The sequence below is a fragment of the Electrophorus electricus genome, chromosome 11 (genome assembly GCF_041902795.1).
Source record: "Electrophorus electricus isolate QZ-2024a chromosome 11, ASM4190279v1, whole genome shotgun sequence".
NCBI classification, from domain to species: Eukaryota; Metazoa; Chordata; class Actinopteri; order Gymnotiformes; family Gymnotidae; genus Electrophorus; species Electrophorus electricus.
This window is the reverse complement of record NC_137507.1, coordinates 11568822-11582650: the sequence shown is the minus strand read 5'-3', so window position 1 is coordinate 11582650 and position 13829 is coordinate 11568822. Positions and strand designations below refer to the sequence as shown.

The 13829-nt window shown below is 40.1% G+C and overlaps 1 protein-coding gene across 1 annotated transcript; it reads right to left on the bottom strand.

Annotated features, from left to right (window-relative positions):
- Positions 1-1260: 1260 nt before the first annotated feature.
- On the bottom strand, positions 1261-12631 carry LOC145659880 (antigen WC1.1-like). The gene is made up of 18 exons (XM_081723311.1): positions 11728-12631; positions 11293-11595; positions 10743-11051; positions 10317-10631; positions 9882-10214; positions 9275-9589; positions 8548-8853; positions 8363-8428; positions 7837-8151; positions 6912-6965; positions 6677-6820; positions 6470-6568; positions 3266-3328; positions 2935-2991; positions 2767-2841; positions 2409-2471; positions 2235-2285; positions 1261-1786 (listed from the first exon to the last, which is right to left on the bottom strand). The coding sequence occupies exons 1-18, from the start codon at positions 12059-12061 to the stop codon at positions 1770-1772; spliced, it is 3219 nt and encodes a 1072-aa protein (XP_081579437.1). The 5' UTR covers positions 12062-12631; the 3' UTR covers positions 1261-1769.
- Between the last annotated feature and the right edge of the window lie 1198 nt (positions 12632-13829).

Sequence of the window (13829 nt, the reverse complement as noted above, 5' to 3'; positions counted from 1 at the left end):
CTGATAAAGTAATTTCTGTAATCATCTCTTTAATTTTAATGAAGTGATGAATTAAACAAACTTACTTGTCAGGCCACTACTGGTAACAGCATCATCATAATACTCAGTCTTTTCTTCATTGACATATTTTGCTGAAAAATAATATTAAAAGTTGTATGTTTACGACAATACAGCACTGACTGTGAAAGTAGAACATTATTAATTAATAATTCTGTTACAAAGTGACATCTAGTTTAAGGATCTGAAACAGTCATTAGTTGGCTGTCTTTATGGGGAGGCCAGTAATAAAACAGACATTAAATGGAACATTAGTTGTTTTAATCATGAACATTCTACTTTTATATTGTACAGTATGAGTTCTTTAAGAGCACAGGACAAAATACACAGAAATGAAACACATTCAATTAATAACCCTTTATTAATTCCAAAGTTTTTACTCACAAAGCTGTCAACAATGCACGTCAAGGCATCTATTGCTCACACTTATAGGATTCAGTAGTGAGTCAAACCTTTAACACTAGTGATTTTGTTGGAGGCCTATACAAAGTAATGTGTAAGACAGAGTGTTTATCTTGACGACATCCTGATGTGAAACAGTCATTTGTTGGCTGTCTGTAATGATCCCACCAGAAACAGGCAAGAGGCAGAATGCATATGCATGAGGTGGTTTAGTAAACGAGGAAAACACAAACAAGAAGAGCAAAATAAACAGAGGCAAGAGGAAAACACTGAGGCAGGTAATACACGAACTCAGCAAACAGTAAAGCATAATCAACACACAATACAACCAACCTAACTTACCAAAATAACCAACAAACTAGAAGACACTACACAGGGCTTAAATAACCAAGACAATCAGGCACTAAACAGACTCAGGTAAACATGGGACAGGGAGAACCAAAACACGGACTGGAATGAAGGAACAGACGAGGGGCAGAGAAAATGAAACCAAGGAGCAGAACAAGGAAGTAAAGGAAAACAAAGACATGAGAGGGAAATCATAAAACAGAGACGCTAGGAGGGTGACAAATCATCACACTGTCTTTATGGGGAGGCCAGTAATAAAAAAAGACATTAAATGGAACATTAAAACAACTAATCATAAACATTCTACTTTTAGCTTGTACAATATGAGTTCTTTATGAGCACAGGACAAAATGCACAGAAATGAAAGCCATTCGTAATTGTGTAATAATATTTTATTCATTACAACGTTTTTACTCACAAGGCTGTTGTCCAGACAAATAAATCATCTATTGCTCACATTTATAGGATTCAGTAGTGAATCAAACCTTTAACACCAGTGACTTTGTTGTAGGCCTATACAGAGTAAGGTGTGCATCTTTATACAAAACAAAACAAGAACAAAACAGAATCTAAATGCTAGCTAACTGTTTATAAAACCATAATAATCTTATGAACATGCTGCTAATATCACCATGGTCATGGGTTTGATTCCCAGGGAGCACATGCACTGAATACTGATAAATGAGCCCTTGCAACAAATAACATACATCAGCCATTTCAAGCTACCAAATTCAACATTATGCATGTAATATATGTATATAAAAGGGTTAATATTGTATTTCTATGATGCTTCTATGTTTAAAATGATTTTCAAAAATGTGTTCTGGCAAAAGGGTAAAGCAAGACATTGAACCATTTGTGATCTAAACACTGTTTGAGTTTCAAGAGGTCAAATGTCATTTCCTGAGCAAAAGCACTCTCATTCATGAGGTTTTCTCTGACTGAAGCCTTTCCTCTGTGTCTTACAGGTTATCATAGTCTGCAAGTAAAAGAACAAGAGTAAATATACCAATTTAGTTTTGCAAATTCATATTTCTGTTTCTGTTTCAAATACAGGATGCTTTGCAATGTAACAAAACAAAGTGTTGATATAATAAAAACAGATAATATAATACAGTCAAATCTTTTTTTAAACATACATTATTGATGCTTTTTAGATTTGGTGATTCTTCAAAGCACACAGATCACATGTCTATAATGTTTTAGATTGGTCCGTATTCTCACAGCACAAATTATCATTACACTACAATACACTCAGAACATTCTTCAAAACATCAGCATTATCATTACATATTATCATCAAATGTCAGATTCTACATAGAGGCCAGTCCATCTTTAATTAACAATACGCAGTGAAGCTGGAATGTGCAAGTAAAGAGAAAAACCTGTTATAATGGGCTCCACCTAAACTGCATCTGTATTCTCACCTGTATCACCTCCTGAGTCCTGTCCAGGGGAGATGACATCATCATAGTCCTCTGGAGTGAGAGCCACACCAGCACATGTAAACAAGTTTTAATGCCACTGAGCAACAAGTCTGACATTATTAATGTGTTGATTCTTGTGCTTAGAATTACATTATCATTTTAAGAGAAACCAACCTGTTGTAAGATGCGAGTTTGGTGCAAGAGTAACGGCATCATCATAGATCTCTATGACATCCTCTATCAAAATGTAAGATAAATACCATAAGACATCAGTGTCATTGAGTGTTATTAATGTGTTTAAAACTGACAGCGCAAACTGATGTAAAAATGAACAAAAATATCTTAAGAAAAATAATTGATAGTATATGTATCACTGTCAATGTTACAAGACAAAGCTGCACAAGGTTGAAGTTGTATTAATGTTGCAAATTGACAGCAAATTACAGTTACCTATTTGGGCAGTAGTGTGAGTAATGTAATGATTAGTAGAGCCTACATTTTCTAAAAGCAAGGGGGTTTTATTCAAGCATACTTGCTACAGTATCAGGTGTCTGTCCATGTGTGATGTCATTGTAATTATCCTGTGGATTTTCTGTCCCTAGATCACCTAAATCAAATAAAATGAGCTGATGGAGTAATTTCAGTCATCATCTCTTTCATTTCAATGAAGTGAGGAATTAAACAAATTTAATTGACAGACCACTACTGGTGACAGCATCATCATAATACTCAGTCTTTTCTTCACCGACAGATTTTGCTGTAACCAAAAGAAAAGTGAATTTGTTGTAAATTATATTAAGATATATGTTGCATCCAAAGAGAATTGTCTATGAGAACAGTCACCAAAACTCTACAAGGTAACACATCCACAAGGTACCACATCTGGCACCCACAGCACACTGACTAAGGAGTTTTTAAAAAGTTGTATGTTTACGACAAAACAGCATTGATTGGAAGTATAAGATTATTAAAGAACACTATGATTTCTATCAATTCTAATATTTCTCTGTGAGATGTAATCCCACCCTTACCTGAGAGAAGCTCTTTACCAACATCTTCATAACCAGAATGCTGAGCCTCTGAGTCGACATATTCTGTCAGAAGAGAACAGAGCAATCATGAAACATGCTTGAAACAGGAACTTATGAGCATCTTCCTTCAGGGATGATAATGAGCTGTGAGAAAAACAGAATATTTGTCCAGTTGACTGCCATGTCTCCATACAATACAAATACAATAATCCAGGGGTGTCACTAGACCCAATTTAATGGAGCATATGCCCCACTGAAATGTTTCCATGCCCCAATATAATCACTGATAAAAGTCACTGAGCTAAAATTCAGTACAAAATCCATAATGCTTTACATTTTAACCTTGTTGAGTAGAACTATACCATGTAATCCCTGTAGTGAATTTATATGTCCCATAATGACCCAGTATCTTTCCAAATGCTTGAGCAGCTAATAATAATAGTGATGCCAGTATTTAAAAGCAAGTCAGAAGACAAGGTAATGATCATTTAAAATCTACTCACATATAACCATTTCACTTACCAAAAAACACATATTGAACCATTAAAATGAAGGCACTGGTTAAGTTAACAAGGGGGCACTTCTAACTAGATAACCCAAACTTATAAAATGAGAAATATAACCAGTAAACTATTCATTTTGCAAATTTGTGTTATTTAGTTAGCATGAACTGGTGATGCAAAAACAATCACAATTCACATGTAGTTTTATCTCTCAAAGGAAACATTTCATAAGATTATTTGATGAGAACATGTGAAAATAGTATTAAAATTAAATGCAAGATCTTTAATGTAACGTATTAAATAGAAATAATTTTTCACATGACAGAAGTGAGAGAGCAGGGAACAAGAGTGAGAAGAGAAGAAGAAGAGAGAGAAAGCATGAAAGCAGATGCAGAACAGGTAGAAGTAGTAAGAGAGAGTGTAAGGGCTGGCGCCAGGCCGAGGCCCCTTCCGGCTACCAGAGGGAGGCCTCGAGTCAACCACACCACTAATCAGGCTTAACACCCAACAGTTGGGCTAGACCTTATATAAGCCCAGTGAACCAGTCATTCAGTGCTGGGTCTTTGCCAAAGTTCTGAGCTAAGCTCCTAGCCGGTAACTTAAGGTATTGAGGTCTGAGCTCTCGTACTACACCTCACTTCTGTGCTGTGAGGGTGTCCGTGTTTTCACTCTCAAGTCTGTCTTTCTCTGGATGCTTCCCTTAGCCATTCAAGTTCCTCCCTGTTTTGTGGTTTTGTTTGGGAAGTTTTAGTTTGAGTTTTCCCCAGTGCATCGGGGTTGCCATTTCTTCCTCTGGCGTCCTATGTTCTCCCTTTTTTTTCCACGCTCAGCGTGGTGTTTAGTTTTTTCTTTTGTTTTACCTGACCCGAGCTCTAACTGTTCGGCACACGGGCCCACCATTGTTAGAGCATGGTTGCTCACCCAATAGGCTGTTGGTGTCATCACCCATTGACCTGGGTTTGAGACCACCTTACAGAGAGCAGGGAAAGGAGCAACAGAAAAGCATAGGCACAGTTCTGCCCCTCCTACTGACTGGCAAACAAAGGGGCTGAGCTATACCCTCCTTCATTCTGTGTGTGTCTCAGTTTAGAAGATAGTCTTGAAATACCCCTGCACCACACATGCAAATAAAAACACACAAAAATGTGCACACACTCTGTCTAACCTTTATCCTCTTAATCTTTCTGTCTGTCGGAGCTACACAGAGTCACACAAAGATTTAACCCCTTACCTCTTCCTATTGCTCTTTCTATGTATCTCTGCTTCTCTCACACACTCAAGCCAACTCAAACAATCATGCACACACTCACCTTATCTCTCTTTCCCCTTCTTGTTATTTATTTCACTCTCTGTTTCTCTCCCTCACACATAGTAACACACTCAAGCATACACTTGAGACAAAAAGCAAAAGGTGTAAGCATACATTTCTTCAAAACCTAAAAGAATTACACACTCCAACTTTGCCTAACCAGATACTTCTCAGCAGTATTCCCACAATTACAACTTGCCCTCTCAACTATATAATTCTTTAAATATATTACTTTACATCACATTTACATATTCAGGATGTAAAAAAAAGTGCCTAGAGATAAACAACTGGAAAGGCACCAAATTGAACAAAGAAAAAACAACATTTGGCCATTAACAGCAATGACTGACTTGAGGTCTAAAGAATATATCAAAGGGTAAAAATCTCATGTCTAAACAGGACATAGAAATTTCCATTTATGACATTTAGCAGACGCTCTTATCCAGAGAGACTGACAAAAGTGCTTTGTCATTTATTCATAGAATATCCTAGTACAGTACAGTAGGATAGAGTCCAACAATGAAGTATGTCTTGTCCTACAGACAAGATTAGTGCACTAGTCTTTATACTGGCCTAAACAAGTTCACAATTAAACTGTTACATCTTATTCAAAAGGCAGCTGCCAGAAATCTTACCAAAACAAATAGAGTTGAGCACATTGATTCCAGTTTTCACATTCTTACATCCACTACCAATTCATTTCAAAGTTCTTCATTTTTGGTACTTCTATATATAATTATATACAAACAATTGTATATAAATCACTGAATGGCCTAGAACCAAAATACATCTCTGATCTACTGGAAGAGTACAAATCCAATAGACCAGTCAGGCTAGTCAGCTAATGCTGCCTAGAATCAGAACCAAATATGGTGAGGCAACTTTTAGACAGTATGATGCTAAAAGCAATCACAACCTTCTTAATGTTAGATATACCCCAAATGTTATTGTTTAGATTGACAATGTTCTTGTTTTCTTGTGCCTTTATCTTTTAACTTGTAATTTTACTTTACTTTAAATCTACTCCTATTTTTTAAAGCCCTTTCTGAGGTGACAGATCTCAGCCTTTATTATTTAAAACCTTTTTCCACTCAACGTTTCTATAAATTTGAGTAAAGTACTTTGAATTCCTATTGTGCATGAAAGGTACTATATATTAAAACTTGCCTTGCCTTACAGTGATAAGGCAGACATTTATCATGATACTGTTCAGATCTCTTAATGTAGTGAGCAGCAAGATGTGAAATGTCATAATGTATGAAAAGAGTGCGATACAGTCACACAGCTTCAAAATAACAAATATAACACACAAGCTCTCTCATTTTTCTCTCACTCTGTCTGTCTTTCTTTTATCTCTGTCATACACACTAGGAATGCCTGCATATTACTCACCCTTTTGAGCTGAGATGGGAGTTCTTTCATTGGTGATTCTGTGGTCAATCTCCTCATAGATTACTTCAGGCAAAGTCTTATGCCTGCTCTTAAAGAGCACTGGGTGTGAAGACAGGAGGAAACATGGCTCCAGCAAATGAATGACAGACTGAAGGATTAATGATGTAAGATGTCTGAAACCAAATATTATCAGTCAATTTACTCTACCTCTCCTGAGCACTCGGTTCTGGTAAACCAGCCCAGAGAGAAGCACTAAGGCCAGGAAGAGCAGCACTCCCAGTACCAGCAGGACCACTGGAGAGGTAGCTGGTTGAGGTAGAGGTCGACTGGTTGTTATCTCAGATTTACCAACTGGACAGGAAATTGCAAAAGAGAACGTGTATAAACAGTATTTTCCATTTGAATGTTTTAGAAAAATGAGGGAGAGGAATGAAAAAAGGACCTGAGATGGAGTTGGTGGTTACTTTGCTTGTAATAACAGGGGTCAGGGAGATGTCTAGAAATAGAGAACCAAATCAGTTAGGTGGACACAGAACTCACACAAACATACAAAATCAAAGCCATAATTAGCTTTATTCTCTAACTGACCCTAGCAAGTATATGTTTGTTATCATTTAAATCACATTTCTTTCTAGACATTTTTGATATTATTATTGTTGCTGTTGTTGTTATTGATGTTGACACTCATAATGATGATAAAGCTTTACCTGTAAAATCCAGCATTTCTAAGGTTATTCAAAAAAAAAAAATCATTGTCACTAATTTACATTGTCACGGACCAAATGTCAATATTTAATTGTGAGGTTGGCAGTTCTGGTAAGCCAAAAAGCAATTCATGAATAATGAAGCTGTGGATGACATTTTTATTTGCTCATTTTTTATTCAGATTTGACTGTATACTAATACTACTTCAATGTATAAGGACATGTATTTTCAGGGCTATACATTAGTTAGGAGCGAAGAACTTAATTACTAGTTTCTTCTCATTTCTTTAACTGTTATCTCACTTCTTTGCACCTCTTCCTCGTGACTTAGCTCCTCCCTCTGGGGACATGACAAAATGATGCAAGGATGAGATGTGAGGACAGAGGGCTCAGTGACAAAACTTCCACCCAGAGTCCTTGCTTACTGAAGCACAAGTTTAAAGCAACATGACTAATTGATGATGTGCTGCACAGGTGTATCCCTCATCACCAGTTTCAACACCCAGAGATGCATAACAAGGTGTAATTAGACTACAAACTAAAAAAACATCAAAACATTGCAAGCACAATTTCTATTTTTCAGCTACTGAATTTGTCAAGGTAGTTATTTATTGAATTTATTAAATTATTGAATCCAAAACCCTGTCTGAGGTATCCTCTGACCTGCACAAGTGACGCCAGCATCCTCTTTGTGGGAGCAATCAGTGTGGTTCTTCAGTGAATAACTGCAGTCCCACAGGTGAATTTCATCCCCTCTACACTCCACTCTGTTCAACCAGATCGCCCCTTCACCAGCACCAAAGGCAGCACTCCCAATAGCACTCAGTGCCTTCCCACAGCCCAGCTGTCTGCAGACCACCTCAGCATCCCTGATGTCCCACTGATCATCACAGATGGAGCCCCACACAGCATTATGATAAACCTCCAGCCTCCCAGAGCAGCTTCCCTTTGGTCCACTCAGCCTGAGAGGCAGCAGAACTATACCACAGACATATGACATGAGGAGAAAATACTGCACAGGACAGTTAGGGTAGTAACATAACTGTCTGGTTTCAGCAGATACCACATTTCTTGTCAGCTTTGACTGTGTGAAGTATTGATGTTGAGTAATCCATTAAAATTTACAATGACTAGAGTAAGATATTGGAAGAATTTTTATTCATGCTCTCATTAATCAATGCATCCTTACCTGAGCACTGTCCTTGATGGGGAAATGAAGAGCATTTCACATGTTTTTGTGATTGTTTCTGCACCCCTGTGAGTATGGTAATATAAATTATGATTGCAGATTTAACATTTATGAGCATTTAATTATTAACTTCTCAGCTACTTGATATCTGCAAGAATCTTTACATGCAGGGAGAATCTGCCTACCTGAACAGGTAATGTGAGCCACCTCCTTGTCATTATCACACTTGTTGTGCCCCCAGGGGTCAGATGGGCAGTGCCATAGAGTGGAGTCATGTTTCCTACATTTCACCTGATCCAGCCAGTTAGGAGATGATTCCACTCTTGCTGTGGCCCCAGACTCCCTGCCTGTTTTTCCACAGTTCAGCTCTTGACAGATCAAACTTGCTGTTTCCTCATTCATCCCATTCACACACACATTCCCCCAGGTTCCATTGTAGAACACTTCCAGATTCCCTTCACACCCCTCAGTGAGTCTGATCTCTTTAAACTCTGGTGAGAGAAAATATGCAGACAACTGTTTTGTCAATCTTTATATGATTCTTAAATGTTTCTACATGAGAGCTCACTCTACCCACAGTATAAACAGGCAATTGCCATCAGTGTCTGCTAATTACTGTTATTTATGTTTCTTTAAACCCATATGAAACTTAGCTTTCTTAACAAAACTGAAATAGCTAAAAGCAAATTAAAATGAGTATTATTAAATATGACACTGCTTTGGGGCAGTTTGGTATTCTCTTCTATCAGAATTATTAGATATAATTTTTGTATGCTTAATGTCAGACTTTTGCATTTGACACTTACCTTTGAACTGTGCAAATGTGTTACATTTTATGTTATCACTATACACTTTAAAGAACAAAATACAAGTAAATCAAATTCAAGAACAGCTGCAGTCAGCACACTTCACCTGAGCACACGACCCCTACATCCTCCTTGTGTCTGCAGTCATGCTTTCCCCTAGACTGATACCTGCAGTTCCACAGGGACATCTCGTTCCCCTCACACTGCACCTCATCCAGCCATATGGGCCCAGTTCCTGGACCAAACCAGGCTGGTACGTGGGCACTGAGGGCCACTCCACACTGCAGCTGCCTGCACACCACCTGGGCATCCTCAATATCCCATGAGTCATCACACACTGTCCCCCACGATCCACTGAGGAAAACCTCCAGCCTTCCTGCACAGTCTCCCCCAGAGCCAACCAGCCTGATGGAGGAGTGGGCTGGAACACACACACACACACACACACACACACACACACAAACAAACAAAATGTGTATACTCACACAGTCACACCTTAATTGTCCAGAACAGTTCAGACAGTTTAAACTCTGGTTTTGATTTACATAGAATTGTTCCACCAAAATAAGAACACCAGGTTATTATTTTTGTTAATGTGACAAACATCATAAACGTCATCCTGACACAACTGGTGTACATTTTAGAGTAGATTAGGCAAGCATGTTATTAATTTTGTTAACAATTACCAGGTTTTAGGTTAATGTAACAATTACCAGAGCAGGTGATTGACAGCTGTTCCATGGAGCTGCAGGAGAGGTTGAGGAGGTGTGCACTGCTGCAGTTCCCCAGATGAGCTTCACTCCCAGAACAATTGAAACCCGTCACACACATGTGCCTGTGTTGATCAGGACTGGATGGAGAGGAGCTGGAGAAGTTTAGCACAGAGCCACAGCCCAGCTGTCTGCAGATCACTGAGGCCTCAGGCACACTCCAGGAGTCCAGGAGAACTCTCCTCCAGTCCTGGCTGAAGTAAACCTCAACCTGCCCCTCACACTCCCTCCCTCCAGACAACCGCACTTGCCCCTCATGAAAGGCCTGAGAGGAACCTGAATGGGAATATAATTAAACATGTAAATTAATAAGCTTATTTTAGCATGCAAAATATCACTAATTTCACTAATGTGGTGAACATGAGTGGAAGAGCTCACCATTGCAGATGACTCCAGCATCCTGTTTATGAGAGCATACTGCTCGACTCCATGATGAGATGGGACATTCTGACAGGTGTGTCTCATTCCCATGACAATTAAAAACATCAGCCCAGGTGCGGCCGCTCCCCTCCCCAAACCAATCCGCCGCCAACAAAGCCACAGCACTCCCACATTTCAGCTGTCCACAGAGGACACTGGCAGCTCTCATATCCCAGCTAGCACCACAAACTGAGCCCCATTCACTGAGATACTGGAGCTCCACTCGACCAGAACAGGAGTCCCAGCCGTTCACCAGATGTGCTGCTGTGTGACCTGTAAAACAACACAGAACAGATCTGTAAAAAAGACAAGAACAACACTTATCTTAGTATCTAATAGTTGCATAATATTTCTGACAAAAAATGGTAAAGACTAATTCTTAACCTGAACATATTAGTCCCACATCCCTGTAATGGGAGCAGTTGTGTTTGACTGAAGATGGACAAAGAGTAATCTCAGATTCATTGCCCCTACACTGAAGCTCCTCTGTCCACACCAGGCCCTCCCCTCTGCCAAAAGCAGCTGCTCCCAGCACTTCGATAGGATGCCCACATCCCAGCTCTCTACAAACAACCTCTGCATCCTGTTGGTCAAAATTAGCATCACACACTGTGACCCAGGTCTTCCCATGAAGCATCTCTACTCTCCCAGAACACAGGTGAGGACCATCTTTAAGTCTGGGCATTTTGTGACCTGTGTGTAAAGTAACATCATTAACACAATGGACAACACATGTAAGAATGAATTGTCTACAATCATTCAGTTACTTAAAACATACTATGAAATTTAAAGTCAGATTCATCTCATCTATGTTCTGTGGGTGATGGGTCTAGAATTAATCACAAATATGATATTTCTGATGTTTATACAAATCATGCTAAAAGAGAATAATAGGAAATAGACTGATTGAATAAACATACTGATTTAAACATACCTGAGCAGATTAATTCAGCATCATAATAATGAACACAGCTATGTTTACCCCAGCCCAAGGATCCACAGTGTTTCACTGTAGACTCAGTTCCACTGCAGTCCACATGACTCATCCAAATTTGTCCTGATCCTGGTTTGTAACCTGCAGTACCACTCAGTATCTCTCCACAGCCCAGCTCTCTACACAGCAGTACTGCAGCTAATGGATTTATACCAACAACACACACTGTTCCCCATTTTCCTCTATGAAAAACCTCCACTCTCCCAGCACAGCGACTTCCACCATCCACCAGCCTCACACTGCCTGTGTATGACCAAGAAGAAGAACATGATAGAGTAACAGAGAATGACAGATCATCATGTACAATGGGTTTTTAACACAGAAAATGTGTTTTATGTAAAATGTGAAATCAGTTTTAAAAAAAAATATTCTTACCAGCACACACCAGTCCCACATCACTGTCATGAGAACAGTCATGTTTGACTGCAGCTGATCTTGGACAGGAGTAAATATCCGATTCGTTGCCTCTACACTGAAGCTCTTCTGTCCACATCTGGCCCTCCCCTCTGCCAAAAGCAGCTGCTCCTAGCACCTCCACAAGAGGCCCACAGCCCAGCTCTCTACACACAACCTCTGCATCCTGCTGGTCAAAGTCAGCATCACACACTGTGGTCCAGGTCTTCCCATGAAGTACCTCCACTCTCCCAGAGCAGCGAGGACCACCAACCAACCTTACTCCTAAAATATTAGTATGGGGAATAGAGACCATGTAACTTACTTACATTATTGATTTTTTATAATATTGCACTAGTTCAGACTATATCAGACCATAACCTGGTTCTGTTGTCACCCTCATACTGGTCTGTTGTCTTAAAACAACCTGTGACAAAGAAGTCAATAAGGAGGTTTCACCAGGCAGCGGAGGCTCTGCTGGTTTGCTATGAGACTACAGACTGGGAGGTGCTCTATGAATCAGCTGGCAAGGACATTAATAGTATCACAGACTGCATCACCGACTATATCAACTTTTGACTTCATTGTTCCTGTCAGGTGGGTATGTTGTTTCCTTAACAACAAGCCATGGGTCACCAAAAGCTGAAGGAACTTCTTAATAGGACAAAAACAGCCTTTCAGACTTAAGGACAAAGAACTATTGAAGGGGGTGCAGAAAGAGTTCTCCAGGAGAACAAGGAAGCCCATAGAAGGAAGCTGGAGATGAAGCTTCAGCAGAATACAAAGGAGGTGTGGACAGGCATGAAGCAGATCACTGGCTTCAAAATAAGGCAACAGACTGTTGAGGGCAGTCAAGACAAGGCCAATGAGTTGAATGTGTTTTTTAACCGGTTCAGCACAACACCCTGCGCCCACACCTGCAGGGGCATCTCCCCCACTTCCTCAACATCAACACCTCTTAAACATAAGCACCCACCCCCTCTTGCCCTACAGTCATTATCTGTTGATTCGCAACTTTCACAACTCCCCCACCCAGAAGCAACAACCAGCCAGGTGAAAAGACAGCTTTAAAAGCTTAGAGTCTGCAAAGCTACAGGGCCGGATGGAATCAGCCCAAGGGTACTGAAGGTTTGTGCAACCCAGTTGTGTGGGATCCTTCAGCAGCTCTATAACCTGAGCCTTAAGCAGGAGACTGCCAATGCGGTGGAAAACTTCCTGCCTAGTTCCTGTTCAAAAGAAGTCTACATCTTCCTTAAATGACTACAGACCAGTAGCGCTCACATCTCACGTCATGAAGGTCCTAGAAAGACTAGTGCTGTCATATCTTAGACCTATAGTCAGCCCTTTCCTGGAGCCTCTGCAGTTTGCTTACCAGCAGCAGGTAGGCGTGGATGATGCTGTTATCTACCTACTGCAGAAGGCACACACACATCTGGATCAGATCAACACCACTATAAAAATCACCTTTTTTGATTTCTCAAACATATTCAACACCATCCAACCTGTCAGACTGGGGGAGAAGATGGAGAGACTGCAGGTGGATGTGTCCATGATTGCCTGGTTCAAGGACTACCTGTCTGACAGACCCCAGTATGTGCAGCTGGGAGCAAGCCGATCTGAAGTCTTGGTCAGTAACATTGGCGCACCACAGGGAACTGTACTCTCACCTTTCCTATTCACCCTGTACACTACTGACTTCCAGTATGGGTCTGACCTATGCTATCTTCAGAAGTTTTCGAATGATTCTGCGGTGGTTGGATGTATCAAGGATGGTCAGGAGGGAGAACACAGAAATGTGGTTAACAGTTTTGTAGAGTGGTGTGAGAGGAACCATCTGCTCCTCAATGTGGACAAGACCAAGGAAATGGTGGTGGATTTCAGGAGGAGGAGGACAACAATCAGACCTATTACCATCAAGGATCAGGATGTTGAGCAGGTGGTAACATATGAATACCTTGGTGTCATCCTTGACAATAAACTGGACTAGAAGGGCAACTCAGATACTGTGTCCAGGAAGGGGATGAGTAGACTTTATTTTTTGAGGAAGCTCAGTTCCTTTAATGTGTCCACCAAGATGCTGACAA